This window comes from Schistocerca serialis, chromosome 2 (genome assembly GCF_023864345.2).
Source record: "Schistocerca serialis cubense isolate TAMUIC-IGC-003099 chromosome 2, iqSchSeri2.2, whole genome shotgun sequence".
Taxonomy (NCBI): domain Eukaryota; kingdom Metazoa; phylum Arthropoda; class Insecta; order Orthoptera; family Acrididae; genus Schistocerca; species Schistocerca serialis.
In genome coordinates this window covers 307,681,016-307,706,843 of record NC_064639.1, presented here as the reverse complement: position 1 = coordinate 307,706,843, position 25,828 = coordinate 307,681,016, and the positions used below count along the sequence as shown (strand labels likewise).

Below are 25,828 nucleotides of genomic sequence, written 5' to 3'. Positions count from 1 at the left end.
TCGCGACAGGCGTGAATGGAGGGACGAATGGAGACGTGTCGTCTTCAGCGATGAGAGTCGCTTCTGCCTTGGTGCCAATGATGGTCGTATGCGTGTTTGGCGCCGTGCAGGTGAGCGCCACAATCAGGACTGCATACGACCGAGGCACACAGGGCCAACACCCGGCATCATGGTGTGGGGAGCGATCTCCTACACTGGCCGTACACCACTGGTGATCGTCGAGGGGACACTGAATAGTGCACGGTACATCCAAACCGTCATCGAACCCATCGTTCTACCATTCCTAGACCGGCAAGGGAACTTGCTGTTCCAACAGAACAATGCACGTCCGCATGTATCCCGTGCCACCCAACGTGCTCTAGAAGGTGTAAGTCAACTACCCTGGCCAGCAAGATCTCCGGATCTGTCCCCCATTGAGCATGTTTGGGACTGGATGAAGCGTCGTCTCACGCGGTCTGCACGTCCAGCACGAACGCTGGTCCAACTGAGGCGCCAGGTGGAAATGGCATGGCAAGCCGTTCCACAGGACTACATCCAGCATCTCTACGATCGTCTCCATGGGAGAATAGCAGCCTGCATTGCTGCGAAAGGTGGATATACACTGAACTTGTGCCGACATTGTGCATGCTCTGTTGCCTGTGTCTATGTGCCTGTGGTTCTGTCAGTGTGATCATGTGATGTATCTGACCCCAGGAATATGTCAATAAAGTTTCCCCTTCCTGGGACAATGAATTCACGGTGTTCTTATTTCAATTTCCAGGAGTGTATTCAATCGTGCGACGACAAATCAGACACAAAACAAAGTAAAATTAAAACTGTAAAAACTTTGAAGATGCGCGTGCAATTAGCTGTCATAACGGTAATTTACAATGAAATGAAATAATAATGGTACAAACACACTCTATAAGATAACTGTATAGGATCTTTGTGGTAATTAATTGTTCTTTTACTCACGGGCGAAAGAAACTAAAAAGAGCGGCGTTATTACTCACTCTCTGTTCTAGTCTCGAATCTAACGCTCACTACGGCGGCCATTTCGCATTGTAAGTTGTATATTTTAAATAATATATGGTAATTTATGCTGATTGTGCATTTTTCTTTCATTTGCATAGTGACCTTCACGCAGAAATAAAAATATTATTTGTAAGGTTTTCAGCACGTGGAATAAACAACAAGAACGGTCGAACAATCGACCATTTTTGGCAGACATCTTGCGTAGGAATAATTTCATTATAATTTCAAAGCGTTCTGCCATCAACGGACGCTTTAAAAGACTCGTACCATAATTATTAAGGAAAAATAAGTGAATATATTAATTTATGTCGTATTAAGGTAAAAACTAAGAACATTCAGTTAAGTCCAGACATTGGCCGCTTCTCGGCAAGGTGAAAATTATTACGTTTAAAAAAGGGAAATACGTTCTTTCATTACAAGGTTTCTTTTAATTAAATTTAACTACAGTAAAGATATCATGCAGCAATACTTCAATGTGATAACACGAAATACAAGTCCTGAGATTACGTTTACGTTTTTTTTTTTTTTTTTTTTTTTTTTTGTCAGTATGAACACTCCACTAAGACGTCAGTTTTAACAAATTCTAAAAGCGCCTCACGCAATCCTATATTAACAAGGCGGTGAGTCGGGTGCTGTCAAATAATCAGAGTTCAGAGAACTATAATACGAAACTACAGATTCGGGTCTCACATATTATCATGATTCTTTCTTGTGTCCGCTCCGCCAAATAAGTGCTCGAATCACGATCTTGCCGAGCGTAAATATCAGTAAAGTTAGGCAGTAAGACCGTACACTCCTTTTGTCACATTCATTGTGTACACCGTAAGTATACTTGAGACGGTGTCCGGACCTGGGCGATAGCGGTACAGTGGGTATTGGCCTTGTGTCTATCTTGCTTAAGGTAACACGTTCACTACATTGTTCCTGGTAGTTTCTCTGCATTCCAATTTTCTTATTCGTGACTAGACCTATTCCTGCATTGCCCATATCTGATTTTTCTTTTATAACTCTGCAGACGCCTAACTGAAGCCATGTTCTTCCTCTCACCGCATTTCACTAATTACCACTGTATTCAGCTTCAAACGGTGCATTTACGATTTTAAATCTCTGATTAAGGGATCGAAATTTCGATGCACGGGCCCTTAGAACGCAAGTTCAGTGTTTACTGATGAGAATTTCCTCCTGAGCAGTCCCTGCCCGGAGATCTGAATGGGGTACAGTTTTGCCTCTATAATATTTAACCAAGAGGATTCTATCATTAACCTGTAGAGTAGAGCTGTATGCCATCGGAAAAATAATAATTATAGTTTCAACGTGCTTTCAGCCGTTCTCAGTACCAACACAGCAAGGCTATGTTGGTTGATGTTACAAGGCCAAATCATTCGATCATCTAGGCTGTTGCCCTACAACTACTTAAAATGTTGCTGCCTCGCTTAATATTCCATATGTTTGTCCGACCTCTCCAAGGATATCCATTCACTGTTGTGGTGCTTTATCACGGTTACCTGTGTCATTGGGGCACAGAAGCCATCCCACTGCTGCGAGGTGCACGTTTCATAGCGCATGAGTACCCCTCCTATGTGGTTACACACATCGTACGACTATCTGTATTCTTAAGATACGAAGTCCCCCGACTGTGGTAAGGTCCGCCATTCGTGAGATACGAGATACAACCAGATACTGGTTTCGGATGGATTCACTTCAGACGCTGTAATAATCGTCCGTGTAGAGGATAAACCGCTAACGGTAAACATATTAGTTGCGTGTACGATCTTGATTAGCTACAGGTGGGCGTGCAGTGGGTTTGAAACGATGTTTAGTAACAAAGGAACAACTGTGTGTGATAGAGGGGTACAAGCTTTGTTTCCATCGAACTCTAAATAGTGAAATTTAACAATGTTTTGTTGTAAAAAGACTTGCAAAGCCTATCTAAATATTGATGTAACAGGTAAGACTCGTGAAGAGACTATTTCTCACAACCATGACCCTGTCGATGTCCAGTCTACGCTCAGGCAAAACGTAAGTAACTCTTCCAAACATAAGGCGGTTGAGCAGTTGTGCGAACAATCAAGCAAAGTTCTTCATTCTGAGATTTCTACTGATGACTTAATTAGCTTGAATAACAAAGATGTCATTCTGATTAGAAAAGAAAAGCAGTTAACTCGGCTTCATCCTAAATTGCCAAGGGCCCTATCGGAGTTGGGCGCGATTATATCTCAGTACCTAAATAACTTAGTCTACATCTACATGGATGCTCTGTAAATCACACTTGAGCGCCTGGCAGAGCGTTCATCGAACCGCCCTCACAATAGTCTCTATTATCCCACTCTCTAACACTTACATCTATCCGTGCGAGCTCTGATTTCCCCTACTTTTTTTATCATGATCGTTTCTTCCTCTGCAGGTCGGCATCAACAAAGTATTGTCGTATTCAGAGGAGGAAGATCCCCCCGCAACTAGAAACGCCTGTGTTTCAATTATGTCCACCCCAAATCCTGTATCACGTCCGTGACACTCTCTCCCTTATTTCTTATTAACTACTTTAGATGAAAATTTGTTATTTGTTATTACGATTATAGGTCTAACCACTGTATAAAGCCTGTTGTTATTATAGGGCTAACCACTGGAAAAAATCTGTCATTCTTAAACAGTGTGATACTTTATTTATGGACAGTACTTTTATTATCCTCCCCTCCCTTTTTAAACAACTTTTTGTGGTTCATGGTTCTACAGTTATACATACGTACTGTTACTTTTTACTTTATTGACAAGCAAATCTCGTAGTATGTACATGTCGGCCCTTCAAAAACTAAGTAATTATTAATCAGTAAATTTTTCTCCGTGGGCTGTTTGTATTGACTTTGAGGAGGCTACTTATTCTGCTGTCGTCATTATTTGGCCAAATACATCTATGATAGGTCGTCGTTTCCACCTTGACTTGATTCCGCAAAATTCAATCATTCGGTCATGTAAAGAAAGAGGCTAGCCAGGGTAACACTTTACACTTCAGAAAGACTTTTTTCGGGCTTGCTATTGTCTCACCTGGTGAGTTAGGTGATTGTTTCGCAAACGAGGTTATAGCCTTCAACCACACGACAAAGCTGCACGTCAGTTTCCAGATTATCCGTTACAACAGTACATCCAGTAAGAACTTAAATTTGCACCATCACTAGGAACAGAATTCTCCTCTCCTCTGACACCAACGACGAATGCATACTAAAGTATTCGTCTAAAGTTTCATTTACGCTCAAACATATTTCAGATTGGTAGCCATCAGTGAGATACAAGCATCTGCATTCATAAAAATGAATAGAATAAACTTGAAAAACATTAGACAAAATAAGAAAACAGTTGACGAGAAGGAATTTCTACAACAAAAAATGATACAATTTAGACAAGGCGAAATAAGTAGTCTATAGTATATCAAAGCCATAGCATACAAATTTCTGGCGTAGATGAAAACAGAAAATCACGTTGTACAAAAAGACTTAGTAAAAAAATGTACCATAAATGTTACAATATTTCGTACAAACATTTTAACATGCCTACGAAATCGTAGTGGATTTGGTGGCTATGTCTCAGTCTGACTGAGCAGGAAGGAAAATATGCGAGACAGAACTCGGGTATCTCAGTACTCAAGAGGGTACGCAATACGGCTATCTGGTAAATAGCATAGATATGCAAATAAGAATTTTTTGTTTCGTCCGCAACTAGTTCATATCCTGACACACCCTTCCAGTGTGGATGCTCTTACTGTTCACCTATCTGCATCGCTGCGGTACGCAAGGCACGGTAAAGCCCACAGTTTTTAAGGTACGAGGCACCCCTCCAATATGGTAGCATTTGCACTACAGCTGTCTGTATTACCGAGACAAATAAGTCAGTCTACTAGTTAGCCGACAGTTCGCAGGGCATGGGATAGAAACTGAAACGAAACTCCGCGAGAACAGGCCGTGAAGGACCCCTGTACCGACCGGCCGCCGTGTCATCCTCAACCCACAGGTGTCACTGAATGCGAATATGAAGGGGCATGTGGTCAGCACATTGCTCTCCCAGCCGTATGTCAGTTTACAAGACCGGAGCCGCTGCTTCTCAATGAAGTAGCTCCTCAGTTTGCCTCACAAGATCTGAGTGCACGACACTTGCAGACCAAATGGTCACACATCCAAGTGTTAGCCCAGCCCGACAGCGCAAGACCTCGGTGATCAGACGGGAATCGTTGTAACACTTCGTCAAGGCCGTTGGCTGAGGCATGAGATAACCCTCTAATATGGCTGCACTTGTGGTACCACGACCAGTACCGCTGAGGCAAGTTTAAGTCCCACTAACACGGCAAGGGCCACAGTTGGTGGGGTATGAGATACCCCTCCTACGCGGTTGCACTTATTGTGTAACTGTCTATATTAATGGGGCATGCAAGCCACCCTAGCGCGGAAAGGTCCACGGTTCTTAAGACATGAGGTAGTCCTCTGTTGTGGCTGCACTTAAGGTAAGAGACAATCTGTATAGATGTACACAAGCGACCTACCGTGGCAAGGTCCGCGGTTTTTAAGGGACGAGATACCCCTATGACGTGATAGCACTTACAGTACAGCTGTCTGTATCGCTGAGGCTCATTAGTCACTCTACCATGGTGAGGTCGACAGTTCGTGAGGTACGAGACATCAATCTGATGCAGTTGCATTTATGGTTTGACTATCTGTATCGCTGAGGTATGTAAACCACCCTTCCATAGCAAGGCCCACGGTTTGTGGAGTATGAGTAGTCCAGTGTGGTAACACCTTTACACATCTATATGGGAATACCTCCAGTACGACTACCTGTATTGATGAGGTATGCAAGCCACCCTATCAAAATAAGGTCCACAAATAATGGAGAAGAAAAGCCCGTCCGATTTTGTTGTACCTAAGGTATGACTGTCTGTATCGTCCAGGCACGCAGTTCACCCCCCTACCACAGCAAGGTCCACGGTTCACGAGGTATGAGATAGCTATATATTGTGGTTGCATTTAAGGTACGACAGTCTGTATCGTGGAAGCATACAAGCCACCCTATCACGTTGAGGTCGACGGTTCGTGGGGCACGAGATACACTTCCGATGTTGTTGCAGCTGCACCGTGGCTATATGTATCGTAAAGGAACACAAGCAATCCCACCACGGGAAGCTGCGTGGCTCTTGGGGTATAAGAGACGTAAATGTAGGAGCACATGATGAGAGGAGATCCATCTGGGTTGGACTAGGACAGGGGTTGGGATTGGCGTTGGGATAGGATGAGAACAGTAGAGAGGCAGCTTACCGTACCCGGATGTAGAGGCGCGCGTCGTCCGAGGTGACGAGCCGCGGCCGGCCGCAGTCGATGTGCGGCGGGGGCTCCACGAAACGTCGCACCTGCGGGTCCCAGGCCTGCAGCGCCGGGATGCGGCAGCCCGCCGTGTCCACCGCGAAGCTCGCCGCCGACGACTGCGCCGCCAGCCGGCGCTCCTCCTCGCTTTCCACCGCCACCATCCCTGCAACACACACACCAAGCACTGCCTATCGGCCGCTGCTGACAACACGGCACAATACTAAGCGCCATTCTAAAAACATTTTCTCTGCCGCAATTACGTCATAATTTATGTGTGATTTAGTTGATGAGATATGAGCGACATAAATAAACCACTCTAAGACTGCACTACTTTGCCATCGTGACTTGCATCTCTTTATGGAAAACCTCTTTCTCAGTAACGTACTAATCACAGGAAATCACTATGTAATGGAGATGAAAGTAAGCCTTCACTCTCACCCTTCATTTTTATTTTCTTTTATATATATATTTGTGGCGCGTGAAGTTCGGAACTCAAATATCAGTCCCCCGCAGCAGCTCGTTGCAGCTCTCAAAAATTTTCGAGCAAATCGACTTTTAAGTTTTGAAGTTTTCCGAGTATCTTTAGGGCCCTAAAGTATGGTCGATTTTTCGACAGTCGCTGTGGCTCGGTGGTAGAGTCCTCGTCTGTCAAGTGGCCGGTCTGGTTTCGATTTCCGGCAGATGCAAATTGTTAAACAAATATGCTTGTTCTATGAGCATTTCTGTGCAGTGTAAAATGCATAAAGATTGGAAAAAAACCAGTGACGCTCGAGACTCGTAATCGCTGGTTCATATCTCATTCCGGTCATTACATTTTTCGTTTTTTTCGTTCAATTCAATTTATATATAAAATTCATCAAATACACTCTAATTAACAAATACCTAATACTCATTTTTATGAAAAATGCACGTCTTCTTATTTCAAATTACATATCATACACAAGAATCCAATTTTCATTGTAAATATAAATTCTTAATTACCAATCTCTTATAAAAGATTTCTTACGTGACCATTTTTCTGGAAACAGTCACGCAATCTATGCAAATCCAAAATGAAAGATCTATTTGATTGAATATTTAACTGACGTCCGCCTTCTTAACTCATTAGTCACCGCCTCTGTCTGCCATTTAGTGTGGCCAGGTTCGATTTCCAGCTGGGTAGGAGATTTTCTCTGCTTGCGGACTGGATGCTGTGTCATCTTCATCTTCATCATCATCGACACGCGAGTTGATCAATGTGGCGTCAACTGAAAAGACTCCCAAATCGGCGGTACAACTTCTCCGCGTGGGAACTCCCCGTCATCAATGCAATTCGATCATTTCATATCATTTAACTGTCACCATGGAATACAATAAACAGCATTACTAGTGACTGTCAGTAACTCACTAATGCGAACTTACTCGTCTTTTAAGCTTCTTTCGAATTTGTATGCTTTGTAGAAGTGAGAACCGTTGAAAGCATAGCGTTTGGCGTCATTGGCCGGGAGGTCTCTTGCGGGACAGGTCCGGCCGCCTTGGTGCATGTCTTATTACATTCGACGCCACATTGTGTAACCTGTGCGCCGGATGGGGATTAAATAATGATGAAGACAGCACAACACCCAGTCCCTGAGCGGAGAAAATCCCGACCCAGCCGGGAATCGAACCCGAGCCCGTAGGACGGCAATCCGTCACGCTGACTCAGCTATCGGAGCGGACGTTGGAAGCACTGTGAGTGGTGGAAACAGGACGCAGATTACCGCAGACAGTAGAGTCGGCCGCAACCTTTAGAGCTAATTTGCAGATGACCGGCCGAGGGAGATGGTTCAAATGGCTCTGAGCGCTATGGGACCCAACATCTTTGGTCATCAGTCCCCTAGAACTTAGAACTACTTAAACCTAACTAACCTAAGGAGTCACACACATCCATACCCGAGGCAGGATTCGAACTTGCGACGGTAGCAGCAGAGCGGTTCCAGTCTGAAGCGCCTAGAACCGCTCGGCCACTCCGGCCGGCGCCGAGGGAGAAGCGTGCCGTGCCGGGAGTCAAGCTTTCATCTCAACGAACGAAGATACGATCTCTGGTTCCGCACGCTGCTGGCGAAACATTTTACAACCTAGGTGTGGAACGAAGAGGTTCGCTATTTAGCGGAAGGCACTATAGTGCTCAAATATAGAAAGCTGATTCTTTCTGAAAAAAGCAAAGGACGCCAGAGGACATCTCAAAGACAGACTGGGGTCCCACAGTTTAGGTCTTGGAAACGTAAGAAACCGCTGGAAATACTGACTCTGCAAAAACACAAATGTTTACACAATACAAGAACTGCCATCACTGGCCACGGCAAATAAATTACGGGCTAGAGAGAAACAGCTTATGGGTGACGAAGACCACTTCATTGGCCAAAGAGAGAGTGAAGCGACTTTTTTCTGCGGAGGATGGTAAGATGAACATTATTGGTTAACGATCTAGAGGAAGGGATTAGCATTTTTATTGGTTGGCGCCCGGAATATCTGGAGCCCAGCCAATCTGAACTTAGTAAGAGATGCAAAACACAGCAATGCGAGATTTCCTTTTAATTAACATTCCATCAGAAATAACTCAATCTTTGAGAGCCTCCACTGCCAGACTTTTAAACTGAGAGGTGACGACGACTCGGCTGGCCTGCCGCACCGCCTGAGCTAATGCATTGGGGACTTACAAAAATTTCAGGCTGATCCGCATGTACTCTGGCGAGGGCCAGTGTTTTCACCAACGACTGATTCTGCAATTACTTCAGCCTCCACTTGCAACATTATGGTGAGATCGAGCGGCAACCATGAGACGATGTATAGGGACACCAACCACCAAACCATGAAACTACACTACAGGCCATTAAAATTGCTACACCACGAAGATAACGTGCTACAGACGTGAAATTTAACCGACAGGAAGAAGATGCTGTGATATGCAAATTATTAGCTTTTCAGAGCATTCACAGAAGGTTGGCGCCGGTGGGGATACCTACAACATGCTGACATGAAGAAAGTTTCCAACCGATTTCTCATACACAAACAGCAGTTGACCGGCGTTGCCTGGTGAAACGTTGTTGTGATGCGTACCATCACATTTCCGACTTTGATAAAGGTCGGATTGAAGCCTATCGTGATTGCGTTTTATCGTATCGCGACATTGCTGTTCGCGTTGGTAGAGATCCAATGACTATTAGCAGAATATGGAGTCGGTGGGTTCAGGAGGGTAATACAGAACGCCGTGTTGGATCCCAACGGCCTCGTATCACTAGCAGTGGAGATGACAGGAATCTAAACCGCATGCCTGTAACGGATCGTGCAGCCACGTCTCGATTCCTGAGCCAACAGAAGACAACAACCATCTGCACGAACAGTTCGACGACGTTTGCAGCAGCATGGACTATCAGCTCGGAGACCATGGCTGCGGTTACCCTCGACACTGCATCACAGACAGGAGCGCCTGCGATGGTGTACTCAACGACGAACATGGGTGCACGAATGTCAAAACGTCATTTTTTCGGATGAATCGAGGTTCTGTTTACAGCATCATGATGGTCGCATCCGTGTTTGGCGACATTGCGGTGAACGCACATTGGAAGCGTGTATTCGTCGTCGCCATACTGGCGTATCACCCGGCGTGATGGTAGGGGGTGCCATTGGTTACACGTCTCGGTCACCTCTTGTTCGCATTGACGGCACTTTGAACAGTGGACATTACATTTCAGATGTGTTACGACCTGTTCAAATAATTCAAATGGCTCTGAGCACTATGGGACTTAACTGCTGTGGTCATCAGTCCCCTAGAACTTAGAACTACTTAAACCTAACTAACCTAAGGACGTCACACACATCCATATCCGAGACAGGATTCGAACCTGCGACCGTGGCGGTCGCGCGTACGCCCTGTGGCTCTAGCCTTCATTCGATCCCTGCGAAACCCTACATTTCAGCAGGATAATGCACGACCACATGTTGCATGTCCTGTACGGGCCTTTCTGGATACAGAAAATGTTCGACTGCTGCCCTGGCCAGCACATTCTTCAGATCTCTCACCAATTGAAAACGTCTGGTCAATGGTGGCCGAGCAACTGGCTCGTCACAATACGCCAGTCACTACTCTTGATGAACTGTGGTATCGTGTTGAAGCTGCATGGACAGCTGTACCTGTACACGCCATCCGAGCTCTGTTTGACTCAATGCCCAGGCGTATCAAGGCCGTTATTACGGCCAGAGGTGGTTGTTCTGGGTACTGATTTCTCAGGATCTATGCACCCAAATTGCGTGAAAATGTAATCACATGTCAGTTCTAGTGTAATATACTCGTCCAATGAATACCCGTTTATCATCTGCATTTCTTCTTGGTGTAGCAATTTTAATGGCCAGTAGCGTATGTTACCACCAGATCACATAAATACGTTACCACCATACCATATAACCATGTTACTGCTGAACCACAGAACCATGTTACTACTGAACCATGTAACCATGCTACCACTGAACCATGTAACCATGTTAACCAGCAAACAATGTAAGCACCAAACCATCGGATGTTCGTACAGCACTACCATCGTGTGTGGCACTGGTGGCGGTGTGACTGACCTGGCAGGATGTGTCGGTGGTAGGCGGTGGGCGCGACGCTGGCCAGGTAGAGCAGCGCGGCGGTGAACGCGAGCCCCAGCCACAGCCAGCAGCGCGCGCGCTTGCCGCCCGCTTTGCGTTCCGGCGCCGCCTGGCCCATCTGCAACACAAGCGGCGATACTGTCAGTTGGGCCGCATATTTTCCAGTCTGTAGCATGTGGCGTTACTCCCACCTTGCGTGAAAAGCTGGTGTGGTGTGCGTACTGTAAGACCTTCAGCACACACACACCATGAGATTATTTGACCTGTCGCTCTAACGAAGTAGGCGAGTGTCAGCAATATGTCTCGTGGTTTTATCGTGGGGTGTTTATCTTCTGCCGTTAGATCAGACGATAGAAATGCCACTTGCACGCTTAGAGTAGCAGATTGACGGTGACCAACTTTAAACAGAACTTGATTAATTTTCACACACATTTATTAACATAATAACAATCATAAAAATTACTTAATTTGGTTCTCGATGCTATTTACAATTGATAGGTTCCACAACGAAACATTGTCTCGAAATTTGGCAGAAAATCCGAAGAAATTCTGGTCGTATGTAAAGTACACAAGCGGCAAGACGCAGTCAATACCTTCGCTGCGCAGTGCCGATGGTACTGTTACCGACGACTGTGCCGCTAAAGCGGATTTTTTTAACGCAGTTTTCCGAAATTCCTTCACCAGGGAAGACGAATGGAATATTCCAGAATTTGAAACACGAACAGCTGCTAGCGTGAGTTTCTTAGAAGTAGATACCTTATGGGTTGCGAAGCAACTCAAATCACTTGACACGGGCAAGTCTTCAGGTCCAGATTGTATACCGATTAGGTTCCTTTCAGATTACGCTGATACAATAGCTCCCTACTTAGCAATCATATACAACCGCTCGCTCACCGATAGATCTGTACCTACAGACTGCAAAATGGCGCAGGTCGTACCAGTGTTTAAGAAGGGTGGTAGGAGTAATCCATCAAACTACAGACCTATATCATTGACGTCGGTTTGCAGTAGGGTTTTGGAGCATATACTGTATTCAAACATTATGAATCACCTCGAAGGGAACGATCAATTGATACGTAATCAGTATGGCTTCAGAAAACATCGTTCTTGTGCAACGCAGCTAGCTCTTTATTCGCACGAAATAAAGGCCGCTATCGACAGGGGATCTCAAGTTGATTCCGTATTTCTAGATTTCCGGAAAGCTTTTGACACCGTTCCTCACAAGCGACTTCTAATCAAGCTGCGGGTCTACAGGGTATCGTCTCAGTTGTGCGACTGGATTCGTGATTTCCTGTCAGGAAGGTCGCAGTTCGTAGTAATAGACAGCAAATCATCGAGTAAAACTGAAGTGATATCAGGTGTTCCCCAGGGAAGCGTCCTGGGACCTCTGCTGTTCCTGATCTATATAAATGACCTGGGTGACAATCTGAGCAGTTCTCTTAGGTTGTTCGCAGATGATGCTGTAATTTACCGTCTAGTAAGGTCATCCGAAGACCAGTATCAGTTGCAAAGCGATTTAGAAAAGATTGCTGTATGGTGTGGCAGGTGGCAGTTGACGCTAAATAACGAAAAGTGTGAGGTGATCCACATGAGTTCGAAAAGAAATCCGCTGGAATTCGATTACTCGATAAATAGTACAATTCTCAAGGCTGTCAATTCAACTAAGTACCTAGGTGTTAAAATTATGAACAACTTCAGTTGGAAAGACCACATAGATAATATTGTGGGGAAGGCGAGCCAAAGGTTGCGTTTCATTGGCAGGACACTTAGAAGATGCAACAAGTCCACTAGAGAGACAGTTTACACTACACCCGTTCGTCCTCTGTTAGAATATTGCTGCGTGGTGTGGGATCCTTACCAGGTGGGATTGACGGAGGTCACTGAAAGGGTGCAAAAAAGGGCAGTTCGTTTTGTATTATCACGTAATAGGGGAGAGAGTGTGGCAGATATGATACGCGAGTTGGGATGGAAGTCATTAAAGCAAAGACGTTTTTCGTCGCGGCGAGATCTATTTACGAAATTTCAGTCACCAACTTTCTCTTCCGAATGCGAAAATATTTTGTTGAGCCCAACCTACATAGGTAGGAATGACCATCAAAATAAAATAAGAGAAATCAGAGCTCGAACAGAAAGGTTTAGGTGTTAGTTTTTCCCGCGCGCTGTTCGGAGTGGAACGGTAGAGAGATAGTATGATTGTGGTTCGATGAACCCTCTGCCAAGCACTTAAATGTGAATTGCAGAGTAATCATGTAGACGTACATGTAGACAATCTGAAGTTCCTTTGGTATTGGTACGTTAATCTTATTCTCACATATATCTCTGATACTTCACAAAAATGTCTATACATTTATCTTCATGGCTATGTACAGGAATATGGTAATCTTATTAGTCGTAGACTGAAACTTGACTATAGACTGCTACAGAAAAATGTAGAACTCGTACAGACTGGTACAGACTAATGCAGACTGGTACAGACTGGTGCAGACAAATGCAGACTGGCTAATCGGAGGTCTGTACACTCGTTATAATACCTCGCGCGTTCGTGTATCACTGCGCGAGTGTGATCCGCGGGTAGATAAGGTTCTACATAAGCAGCAATCTCATTGGCTGCATTACATATTAATATGCGGATCGGCGGATGCAGAATTTGGTCCGTCTCTATGGCAGCGCCATCTCGTAGTGCCGAGACGGACGATCGCTGCGCCTGCGCTGTTGTGCTTAGCGGGGCGCGCTCTAGTGCGAAAGTTGTGTACGCGCTGACTACGCGTAACTATGTACACAACAGCTGGAAAGCTAATGATTTGCATATCCGAGCTTTTATAGTGGAATTGATGCCAGTTTGCGGCTTGTTGCATGCAGTCTTCATGGTGTTGCAATTCTTGTGGCCAGTAGTGTATTTTGCATGAGGGGTGAGTGCTGCCATACTGCTAACGGAAGATAGGTCGAAAGGTCACTGAGGCCACAACCACATTATCACAATCAGGCTATGTTCAGAAATGCAACAATAGTTCAACTTTGTCTGTAATGAATACGTCAATTTATTATAAAATCGGTAGTACTTAGCGTTTTCTGGTGTGTTTTAAATGTGGTACCCACGCCAGTAATGTACATCCACAGCTATATCTACGTACATAATCCGCAAGCCACCGTACGGTGTGTGCCGGAAGATACCCTGTACCACTACTAGTCATTTACTTTCCTCTTCACTCGGAAATAGATTAAGGGAAAAACGTCTTTCTATATGTCCCAGTATGAGTCCTAATTTCTCGTATCTTACTTCCGTGATCCTTAAGCGAAATTTATGTTGGCAACAGTATAATCGTTCAACAGCCAGCTTCAAATACTGGTTCTCTAAATTTTCTCAATATTGTTCCTCGAAAAGGACGTCACATTCTCTCTAAGGATTCCCATTTAAGTATCCGAAGCATTTCCGTAACACTTGCGTGTTGTTCGAACCTACTGGTAACAAATCTGGCATGTCGCCTTCGAATTGCTTCGATGCGTTCCTTTAATCTGAGCTGTTACAGATCCCAAAAACTCGAGCACTACTCAAGAATAGGTCGCACCAGCGTCCTGTCTGTGGTTTCCTCTGAGATGAACCACACTTTCCTAGAATTCTCCCAATAAACCGAATCGACCACTCGTCTTCCCCACCGCAGTTTCTTACTCATTCGCATTAACTTACATTTTTCCGCATTTAAAGAAAATGTCCAAATGTGTGTGAAATCTTATGGGACTTAACTGCTAAGGTCATCAGTCCCTAATATTACACACTACTTAACGTAAATTATCCTAAGGACAAACACACACACCCATGCCCGAGGGAGGACTCGAACCACCGCCGGGACCAACCGCATAGTTCATGACTGCAGCGCCCTAGACCGCTCGGCTAATTCCGCATTTAGAACTAGGTGCCATTCAACATATCAACTAGAAATTTTGTCTAATTCATCTTACACCCTGCTACTGTCACTTAACTTCTAACTCTTGCTGTAGACCACAGCATCATCAGCAAACAACTGCAGACTGCTGCCCACCCTGTCCACCAGATCATTTATGTTAACAGAAAATAACAGCGGTCCTACCACACTTCACTGGAACACTCCTTGACGATACCCTTTCTCTGATGAACAATCGCCATCGACGACAGCATACTGGGTTCTTTTATTTAAGGTATCATCAGTCCACTTAGTATCAATGTATGCAATGCTTCAACTTCGGTGCGACGAGCTGATATTGTGGTGAACGGCATATACTGACTGCGACAGTCGGACGTTCAGTGCTACGAACGCATCTCTGTGTCTTACCGAACCAAAGATTTGTTTTATAGTCTCTTGGTGACGGAAATTGAGAGATCGGACGTGTGAGAGGAGGAGAGAGAGTGTATTGTTGTGAGACGCCATTACGGTATATAGTAAATGTTCAAAATAGTTTTTTGCACAAAATAAAATCCAATAACTAACATCAAGTATTAAAGCTGTGTATATCTCCATACCAAAATTAGTTAATTATCACCGTACAAAAAGTACGAGACGTAGATCGCTCGGAGATGAAGTTTGGAACGACAGTGCGAACCCGCATTCGTCGAGAGATTACCTCCGAATTAATAAACTTTAACTCGCTAAATTGTTGGACCTATCATCCAGATTCATCAAACAACATAGCACACAGTTGCGCCGGACGATCTGCGTAGCGAGTAAAGGTATTAGAGATTTCGGGTGGAGCAGATAACGACGAGGAATTTCTGCAAGATCGCCGCTGCGGAAAACATCTCTTGCTCTCCTGTGATAATTAAAACGAAATATTTATATTTTCCAAGTTTTTAGGATAATAAAAATAAAAGGAAATAAGGAACTAAACTAATCCAACTAAATCCATTAATTAAAAGCACACATAAAGGATATTTATTTATAATAATAAATAAATAAATAATATTTTAAATTAACTAACCAATAGTAGTATCCTAAATCACTCACATATCTGGGAACCTATTCCGTATGCTCACACCTCCTTTAACAGTCTGTAGTGAGGGAAGGGGCAAGGGGCACCGTGTCAAATGCATTCCACAAATCTAGAGGTATGGAATGTGCTTGTTGCTTTTCATCCATAGTTCGCATGTGAGAAAACGGAAAATGATCTCTAAAACTGTGCTGTTTCATGGGCATAAGTTTCTCTGTCTGAAGAAAATATATTATGTTCCAACTGTGAATATGTTCAAGAATTCTGAAGCAAACCGATATTATTGATATTGGCCTGTAATTTCTCAGGTCTATTTTTCTACACTTCACATACACAGGAGTCACCTGTGCTTTTTTCCAGTCGCTTGGAATTTTGGGCTGACCAAGATATTTCCGATAAATCCACGCTAAATAAGGGGCAGTGAGGTAGCGTACTGTTTGTAAAACCAAACGGGGATTTCATTCGGATCTGGCGACTCATTTGTTTTCAACTCTTGTATAACCAAAATTATAATTTTTTGTGTTAATCTCGCGATCAGGAGCAGAGTACTACACGATTCCGCAAGACCGCCTTGTCATCCTTACCACACGGCCTTATTTGGACGCTGTATAGAGGAGCATGGGGTCAGCGGTCTTGTCTGGCAGTTGTCAGATTTCCAGACCTTGCAGCCGCTCCTTCTAATTCAAGGAGCCCATCAACTGACCTAAGGTGCTTGAATCCTACCACCAAGGGGAAAATCACTGACCACCAGGAAATGAAGTTTGTTTCATGACTGTGAGACACGCTAAACGCTCAGACACTGAGGTGGTGGGGACATAATTTCTTATACAGTGGCCATAAAGACCTGCTATCATTTAAAAAGAATCATAACTTGCAAAGCATTAGAGGGAGCATCGAGTTTTGCTATGAGACGTTTAGCAGCTCTCAAAGGTTTTTTTCCTGTTATGCTAGAATTTCGCTTTTTTCCCCACTCGTCGCTCGTAGAACATCAAGTTGGTTTTAGAGTTCTGTCCAAGGATGAATCAGCGTTGCAGCATCAACTATTCATATTGCTTCACTGTTTCGTGTGCGAAGGATAGAAATGTCATTGACTGGTGTTGTGTACATTCAATCCGTGACGTAATTCTACAAAAAAAAGTTTAATGGCGTGACATCGGGAGAGTGCAGGGGTCACGCCATGGCGCCATCATGACCTATCCCCACCTCTCCGGGAACGTCTGCTGATCAATCGCGGATAAGGGAGATCGGCCGGTCACATTTACAAAAGAAAAATCACCAGACAACCAATGTTTCCATAAGTTGTTATTTTATTTATGCCACCAGTTTCCGCACCTCTTTAATGCCACCTTCAGGCCCCTGTGCACTCAGTGTGTAGATTATCAGATACATCGATGCGTGTATATCCGGAGCCATCAGTACCTAGATTCCGTGAATTTTTTGTGTAGTATATACTTCGAAGACTTAACAACAACTCAAGTCAAGTCTTTGAAGTAGAGACTCCACAAAAAGTCTTGGAATTCAGGTAATGATGGCTCCAGTTATGCATGCATCGATATATCTGATTCTCTATTCATAGAGTGCATAGAGGCCTGAAGGTGGCATTAATGAGGTGCTGAAACTGGTCTTAAAAACATGCGTGACATAATAAAGTACTTTACACAAGAACCTGCAGTTGGAGATATGTTTGTGAAGTAGTCAAGTACATTAACCTTCTCCAAGTAGTTCCAGTCACGACAGCAACAACAGAGCGGTCATTTAGCGCCCTTAGGCGTCTGAAGTCATATCTCCGATCAACAATGGGACAGAAGCGATTGAACAACTTGGATGTTCGTCATGCCCACCGAGATGTTTTGGATGAATTGGATATCAAACCAGTCATCGACGACTTCATATTCAGTAATTCAGTCAGACGTTCGACATTTGCATCGTTCTAAAGACACTCTAGCCCTAATAATGGTATTTAGAGCAATATTAAAAATCTTCATAAAATAGAATATTAAATTATAGAATATAGAATATTAAATACATACATAATGTTAAATTTTCAGTTTCAAAATATTAGTACTAGTTTAGTACTATATTACTATAGTACTATATTACTTTAGTACTGTATTAGTTATTTTTAAATATTATTTTTAGGGTGTAAGACCCAATTAAAAACAGCTATTTACGTACTTTTCGACTGACAGTATTAGGCATACTGTATTAACTGTATTAAAAGCATTAACTTTGAGATATTGGTTTTATTTAATGAACCCTGAGCCTTATTCAAAGAAAGCTTAAATTAGCTATTTCACTTATTAATCAAAATGCTATTACTGTGCGACAGCAATATTTTATGTTTTATTGATTTTATGATAGTTTATGATTTATTTAAATATAATTTCAGTCTCTTCAGAGCTATATATTCACTGTTCTGTAATAGCCTATAAACATGACTATTACTGTAAATTAAATTAGCTTTCTACAAAAATACCGAGCCTGTTTATTTATTTTTCTTTTTTTTTTTTTCAAAGCAAAAAAAAAGTGTCAGGATTGTCGAGTTTCCCGGAGTGTCGAGTTATCGAGAATCCAGTTTTCGGGGTTCTAATGTTCATCATATGACTCTAAAATGCTTTAAAAAACTTTAAAACTCACTATTTTTCATCTCAAATTTAGAAAATTTCCCGGGGCAAGACCCCCAGTATGCCCCCCCCCCCCCCCCACACACACAATATGTTTTATAAGTCGGCGCCCCTTAATGTGGAACGTTTCTTCATCTGATAACAGACACTTGTTCAGACAATCATTGTCAGCATCTATTCAAGAGAGCGTGGATCGTGAATGCGTCACACAAAATTCTTGGACCACTTGCACTTTGAACGCAAAAAGGAGTAACCGCTTACGTGACACTTTACAGACAGTTGATCTTACTTTCTGCAGTTCGCGTGATACAAGACGAACTGACTTCTAGGAGCGGCGTAGAAATGCAGCTTGCACTCCGTCAACACGTGTTGGAGATACTGGGGGACCTCCACTTCGAGGAAAGTTTTTGAACCACCTCATTATGCTTGTTTTATTGTCGGTGGTGCCCTCCCATACGGCCGTAGATAATTGTGCAGTACCGCCGTCATAAATTTCAGTTGTGCATAGCAGATAAGACACTTCACACTCTCCCGGTCTGTCGCCATTTAGATGTACTTCAAGTGCAGTCTGCAACATAGGACAAAGAGAAAAAAACCTTTGAGAGATGTTAAGCGTTTTACAGCAAACCACGACTTTCTGTCCGTAATAGTTTTTAGGTTTTGATTTTTTGAAATGATGGGGAGACTACCTATTTGTGCTGGACGGCGTTTCTATACTCGCAGATGATATGGTACAGCGTGATTCAAAAAGAAAAAAAACAGAATTTTATTGTTTATTACAGACAAACTAGAAAAGATAGAAACATATTGCGCATGTCACTGGATAGATAGACACTATCCCATCCACTCAACACAAATATCATGCGTTGCTCGAGAAACACCGAACTCCCCGTTCATCGAAGCGTCAGCTTTAACAATTAGCTTTCTTAGGTCTTGATGTACAGCTGCCATAGGCTGGACAAAGACTGCCTTCTATGTACCCACACGGAAAAAATAGCAAGGTGTGAGCTTTGGTAACCAGGGAGGTCAAAACAATGAATAAGATCTTGTTGTCCACCTCTTCCAGTCCAGCACTGTGGGGTGTTGTTGTCAAGATAAAGCTGCACCTCAAGGTGAAAGTGTGGCGGCGCCCCGTCATGCATAAAAATGAAATCTTAGCGAAGCTGAGCAAACAACCAATTTCGCAGCAGTCTCTGTTGCTCCATTATGGACAGGGGACATCGTCTGGTTAAGTAATTGACAATGTCAATGAAATTCACCAACAGCGGAGTAACTTAAGATGTTATTTTATTTTATTTTGAAGGTTACCAGTTTCAGCATTTCATTATGCCATCTTCAGGCCCTATCAGCACCTCTCCAAGCGAACAAAAATGTGATATACGGCCATAAATCACTGGATGTCGTTAATTCAGTCGTTTCACTAGTGCTTCATTCAGTTGCCGTCAAGTCTTCGAATGAAACACGAGTGAAACGATTGAATTCACGACATCCAGTGATTTGTGACCGCATTCCACATTTTCGTTCGCTTGGAGAGCTGCATGTGGGGCCTGAAGACGGCATTATGAAATACTGAAACTGGTAGTCTTCAAAATAAAATAAAATAACATCTTAAGTTACTCCGTTGTTGGTGAATTTAATTGACATTGACAACAATTTTACAGTATGTCCAGGTATAAGCTGAGGAAACAACCAATTTTGCAGCATGTCCAGGTATGACATTCCTGTCACAGTTTCCTCCGTAAAGAGGGAAGGTACAATTTCTGTGAGCCTCTTTCATGTTCGATGACGATTTTGTCACTCCCAAATTCTTACATTATGCCAATTTACTTTATCCAATAGATGAAACGTCGATTCATTCGAAAAGATGAGTCCTTCAGAAAAATGTCTTCTGCCATATCCGTCGGGGCGCAGCTGCTGCAGTAACTGCAACTTGTAAGGCTTCACATGCAGGAGTCGTTTCAAAACACGCCACATCATTTTTGGAGATGTGCCCGTCTTGTGGACCTCCGAGGACTCCGTATGAGTGCATCTCGGATACGATCGATTTCTCCAAAAGGCATGCGCGGACGACCATTGCTTTTCCCTTTGCAGGTGCGACCAACTTCCAAAACTATTGTATGCCAGTCGTAAATTTGATGTGAAGAGGTGGCTTCTTGCTGAATCGACTGCGGAATGCACGTTCTTCTCTTATTCAGTAGCGCTACAGCCCTTGGTGAGCCTTGGCTTCTTCAACAATCTTCCTGCACACTTCTCGGTTATTTGCTGCTCTTTTCCATCCCCGGACTCCCATACTGGTGATATCCATTATTACCTCGTCGATCCATCTTCTTCGAGGTCTCCCTTTTCGCCTAGATGATGGATCACACATTTCATCATTTTCTTTGGAATTCTATCCCCTGCCATTATCTTCAAGTGTTCTAGCCATCGTGATTTGACAAATTTCACTATGTCCCTGCCTTGTATTAACTCTTGTAATTAGGCATTGTAGCGTGTTCTCCAGCCTTCTTCCTCCCTTATTGGCCCATAGATTTTGCGTATTGTTTTCCGCTCAATAGTTTTTAGTGCATTTTTATCACGTTCTATCAACGTCCATACATCTGACCCGTATGTGATAACTGGCGGACTAGGGAATTATACATTACCAGTTTAGTTTTTCTTGTAACAAGGCTATTTTTGAAAAGTTGCATATTTGCAAAGTAAGCTCTGCTTCCTGCTTCCTGCTTGTATTCTTTCCCTTACAGCCTTTCCAATACTGTTATCATTTGTTATTAGGGCTCCCAAATAGTTAAAAGAGGACACTCCTTTGAAGCATTTCCCATTGATGTTTACGTTTTTAGGGGTTCTTCTAGCCTCAGATTGTGACATTATCACATAATTTGTTTAGTTTTCATTTACTATGAGGCCAATTTTTAAGGCTTCTGTTTCCATTGCCCGATATGTTAATAGGAGTGTATTGGTATTTCTTCCTACTATAGCAATGTCATCAGCGTATGCACATATCTGGCTAGTTTTCATAAATATGGCGCCTCTTTTGTTGATTTTATTTACTACACTATGCAGGGCTATATTGAATAGGACAGTGGAGAGACTATCACCTAGCTTCACGCCTTTATTAAAGTCAAAGCTTTCACTTGTTCTGCTAAGGACCTTTACTTTTGCACTTGTCTTTGTTATTGTCATTCTGATTAGTCTTATTAGTTTAGCACATATACCAACTTCTTTCAGTACTTTGTACAGTTCTTGCTGATTTATGCTGTCAAAGGCTTGTTTGAAATCGATGAATAGGAAATGCAGATCTATATCATATTCATTGATCAGTTGTTCCTCTGTCTGGTCGAAAGCCACACTGATATTCCCCTAGTATGCCTTCTGCACACTTCAGTATCCTTTCGTGTAATATACTTGTGAAGATCTTATAAGTTGTGCTTAGAAGTGTTATACCTCTATAGTTTTCACATGCTGTTCTGTTCCCTTTCTTATAAATGAGGATTATTATTCCAATTTTCCAATTATCTGGCATAGTTTCTGTTTCCCATATATATCATGTTATTGTGTGGAGTGCGGAATGCACGTTGCACTTGAGCAATGTACCGACTTCGAGCAAATTCCGACGCACAAAAGGATTTCTCTTGTGGTGTGCTCGCCATGTTGCTACAAACAACAGCGCAGTTGTGCCAAAACTTTCAACCTCCCTCTATCCAATGACATACGCAATGTGTTTCTATCTCTTATATTTCGTCTTTAATAAACGGTTGGAATCTGTTCTTTCTTATTGACCCATACGGTATAAATGGAAGCAAATGCTCGTATCCTCTCTCCCAAACATCGACGTGATGGTAATCTAGTGTTGCGAAAATTTATGGACATATTTGAATCACATACGTGTAGTGTTGTAAGAAAATTCTAAAACAGATAGATGGAAAAATTACTGAGGCACCAGGACTCTATTGTTTTAAAAATAAAAAAAAAAAAGGCGTACGGTTACCTATGGGTAATGGTTGCATAAATTCACGGTACTATTCGACATAAAGTTAACAGCATGAGAGCTTAGAAAGAAACAGGAAAACTTGTTAAGCGTGGCCTTAAATTACAGAAGTACTTTATGAGTTTCTGGAAGACTAAGTGACACATTGTATCAATGTGAAACAGGTTCCCCCGTAGCAAAGTGCCGAGTAATCTCACCTCGATGTCGAAGGGACGTTAAATCCTAATCTTTCCTAATCTTCTGAGTGACCTCATCCCAGACGTTTGTAACCAACGGGTCGCAACTGTTTATGGGCCTGTGATAGCACGAGCGGTTGACAGTTAAGTGGTGTATGTCAGCGTCCATTTCGAAACATAATAGGAGGGACACAAGTTAATTTTCTACACGTGTCGTACCCCAGCCATGAATTTGTTGAAGAACATTGTAATGGTTCCGCCTCGGCTGTTGCAAAGATAATACGTTATTTCGCTTCGGACGATTGGCCAGTTTCGATCTATTCTGAAGTGCTACACGTGCTAATCGAGCGAAACAAAGTAAATACGTATTGACCCGGTAACAGCGGTGGTGGAGCCATTACAACCCCTTCCAACCTTCTAAGATTTTAGAAACAATCAACAGAAAACGCTAAGGAATTGTGAAACAACTATAGCTTTAAAATTCATCATCTCTTATTGTTACATCAATTGGAACTCAGAAATTGGTAAGTTACTTTGTTTACAGTGTTTTTTAAAAGAAAAAAGCATAATGAAGAAATGTAAATTTCGTTTGGAGATTTTCGTTGCCAATATTTTAGGATTTTTTAAAATTCTAACCCAACAACAATGGCTCGAATCGCTTCGTTCAACATCTGTTAATAAGCCAACTTCAGAACAGACTATTAATAATTGGTTTGCATAATCTCACCACGGTCGTGCTTCCGTCGTTATGAATTTCGCGATGTCGGCCAAAATCGGTCGTTGTTCCAAAAAACATCAATGCACTGCGAAATATGATTGAAGACGGTCAGTATATAAATTATCATGAGACAGAGGCATCCATATGGATATAGAGTACTGCCTTGATAAAGCTACTTTCGCGATGGAATACATGCATTTTGACCGAAACCGAAAACTAGATTTTTATCGAATGATGTAAGTAAAAGCTAAAAAAAAAAAGAAAATTAACAGAGAAAATGTGAAATCGATGTACAACATAGTAACAGGAGACGGAACTTTTACATTTTTGTATGAACCGTAAACTAAGCACCGATCAACTGTTTGAGCGTTCCATGATGAACTGAAATCAACAGATGTGGTTCTTCGCGAAGCACTTCCAAGTAAATAATCACACGTTCCTTATGTTGCACTAGACAAGTTGCGACCATTGGTTTGAACGTCGAGGAATAGTTAATGCTGAACGGTATAAAATAATTTGTTTGCCACAAGTCATTTTCTAAATCAGGAAACACAACCGAAGACGTTCCAATCATTCTTCATCATGAGAATGCCAACAATGACACAGCATGTGAAGCAGTTGATTATTTGAACAAGAAAAACCTCGAATTAAGACTTCATTTTAGAGCCGTATTGAGTGTTAAAACTATCGTGTTTGTTTCAGAAATATGAAAAGATTCTCAGAGACAGTTGCCAGTCACAAATCATCGTTCATATACTTAAATTACGGTATTTAATACAGCAACACTTTTCGAAGCACAAACCTCATCTTCTGGCTGCAATAGGAATACAAAAACATTTAACAAAAGAACGAATAAATATTAAAGTTGTTCTTTACAGTCTTGGCATGTGCTGTGGTCATCTTGTTCATACGAAGTAGCTGTATTTCTATGAGATGTTCAGATACGTTCACTGCTGTGGCTTCTTGGGTCTTGTAAACTACTGATTATAAACTTGCAAAGGACACTTAAAACGCGTCGTCATAATCAACGCTACTGTCGCAGTAAAGTCTGATGACGTGTTTTGAATGTCCTTTGCAAGTTTATAACTAATGCTTCAGAAGATCCAAGAAGCCACAGCAATGGACGTAACTGAACATACCACAAGGAGACATGTATTTCATATTAATAAAAATGACCACAGGACATACCAAAATTGTAAAGGACAACTTTAATATCTACTTGCTCTTTTGTTAAAAGTTTTTGTACTGTCATTGCAGCCTGAATATCAAGTTTTTGCCTCGAAGCATGTTGCTTCATTAAGTTATTTAAGCAAGTCAGCAACTATTTACCACTGATACCTGTCTCTGAAAAACATTTTCATAATGTCTTGTTGCCGTATTCACCTGTTTGCCACCAATAAACTTCATTTTCATCCCTTATGTGAAACAAAAATTGCGAGCACAACGATTTTCATCACATCGAGAAGCTGTTCAATACTTCTACACACATCAAAAAAAGTTTTGCATCACCTCGGTTCCAAGAATTATGGAACCTGTACAGAAAATTGGAATAGAGATCAACACAAACATCGTTTCCGCCCTTTTTATTGCTCATGGAAACCACACATTGTATGTTCTACCACCATAAACTGAGACCTTCAGAGTTGGTGGCCCAGACTGTTGTATACATCGGTAACTCTGATACCCAATAGCACATCCTCTTGCATTGATGCATACCTGTATTCGTCGTGGCATGCTATCTACAAGTTCATCAAGGCACTGTTGGTCAGGATGTCGCCCTCCTCAACGGCGATACGGCGTAGATCCCTCAGAGTGGTTTGTGGGTCACATCGTCCATAAACAGCCCTTTTCAATCTATCCCAGGTATGTTCGTTTTCGATAGGTTTCAAGTCTGGATTACATGTTGGCCACTCTAGTCGAGCGATGTCGTTATCCTGAAGGAAGTCGTTCACAAGATGTGCACGATGCGAACGCGAATTGTCGTCCATGAAGACGAATGCCTCGCCAATATGCTGACGATATGGTTTCACTATCGGTCGGAGGACGGTATTCACTTATCGTACAGCCGTTACTGTGCCTTCCATGAATACCAGCGTCGTACGTCAGCGCCACGTAATGCTACCCCAAAACAGCAGGGAACCTCCACCTCGCTGCACTGGGCGAACAGTGTGTCTAGTGTCCAGCCTGACCGGGTTGCCTCCAAATACGTCTCCGACGATTGTCTGGTTGAAGGCATATGCGACACTCATCGGTGAAGAGAACATGATGCCAATTCTGAGCACTCCACTCGGCATGCTGTTGGGCCCATCCGTACCGCGCTGCATAGTGTCGTGGTTGCAAAGATAGACCTCGCCATGGACGTCGGGAGTGAAGTTGCGCATCATGCAGCCTTTTGCGCA

At 42.8% G+C, this 25,828-nt stretch overlaps 1 protein-coding gene across 7 annotated transcripts in view; it reads right to left on the bottom strand.

The window, feature by feature from the left end:
* LOC126457087 (uncharacterized) overlaps positions 1-25,828 on the bottom strand; it is a 763,934-nt gene that overhangs the window by 89,917 nt on the left and 648,189 nt on the right. For 5 of the 7 annotated variants that reach the window (XM_050093111.1, XM_050093110.1, XM_050093109.1 and 2 more), the window contains 2 exons: positions 10,947-11,085; positions 6,317-6,522 (listed from right to left, as the gene is read on the bottom strand). In XM_050093111.1, coding sequence (XP_049949068.1) covers positions 6,317-6,522; positions 10,947-11,085 — 345 coding nt within the window. Of the gene's footprint in view, positions 1-6,311; positions 6,523-10,946; positions 11,086-25,828 lie in introns of all 7 variants that reach the window. The other 2 variants (XM_050093106.1, XM_050093108.1) reach the window with 1 other exon arrangement.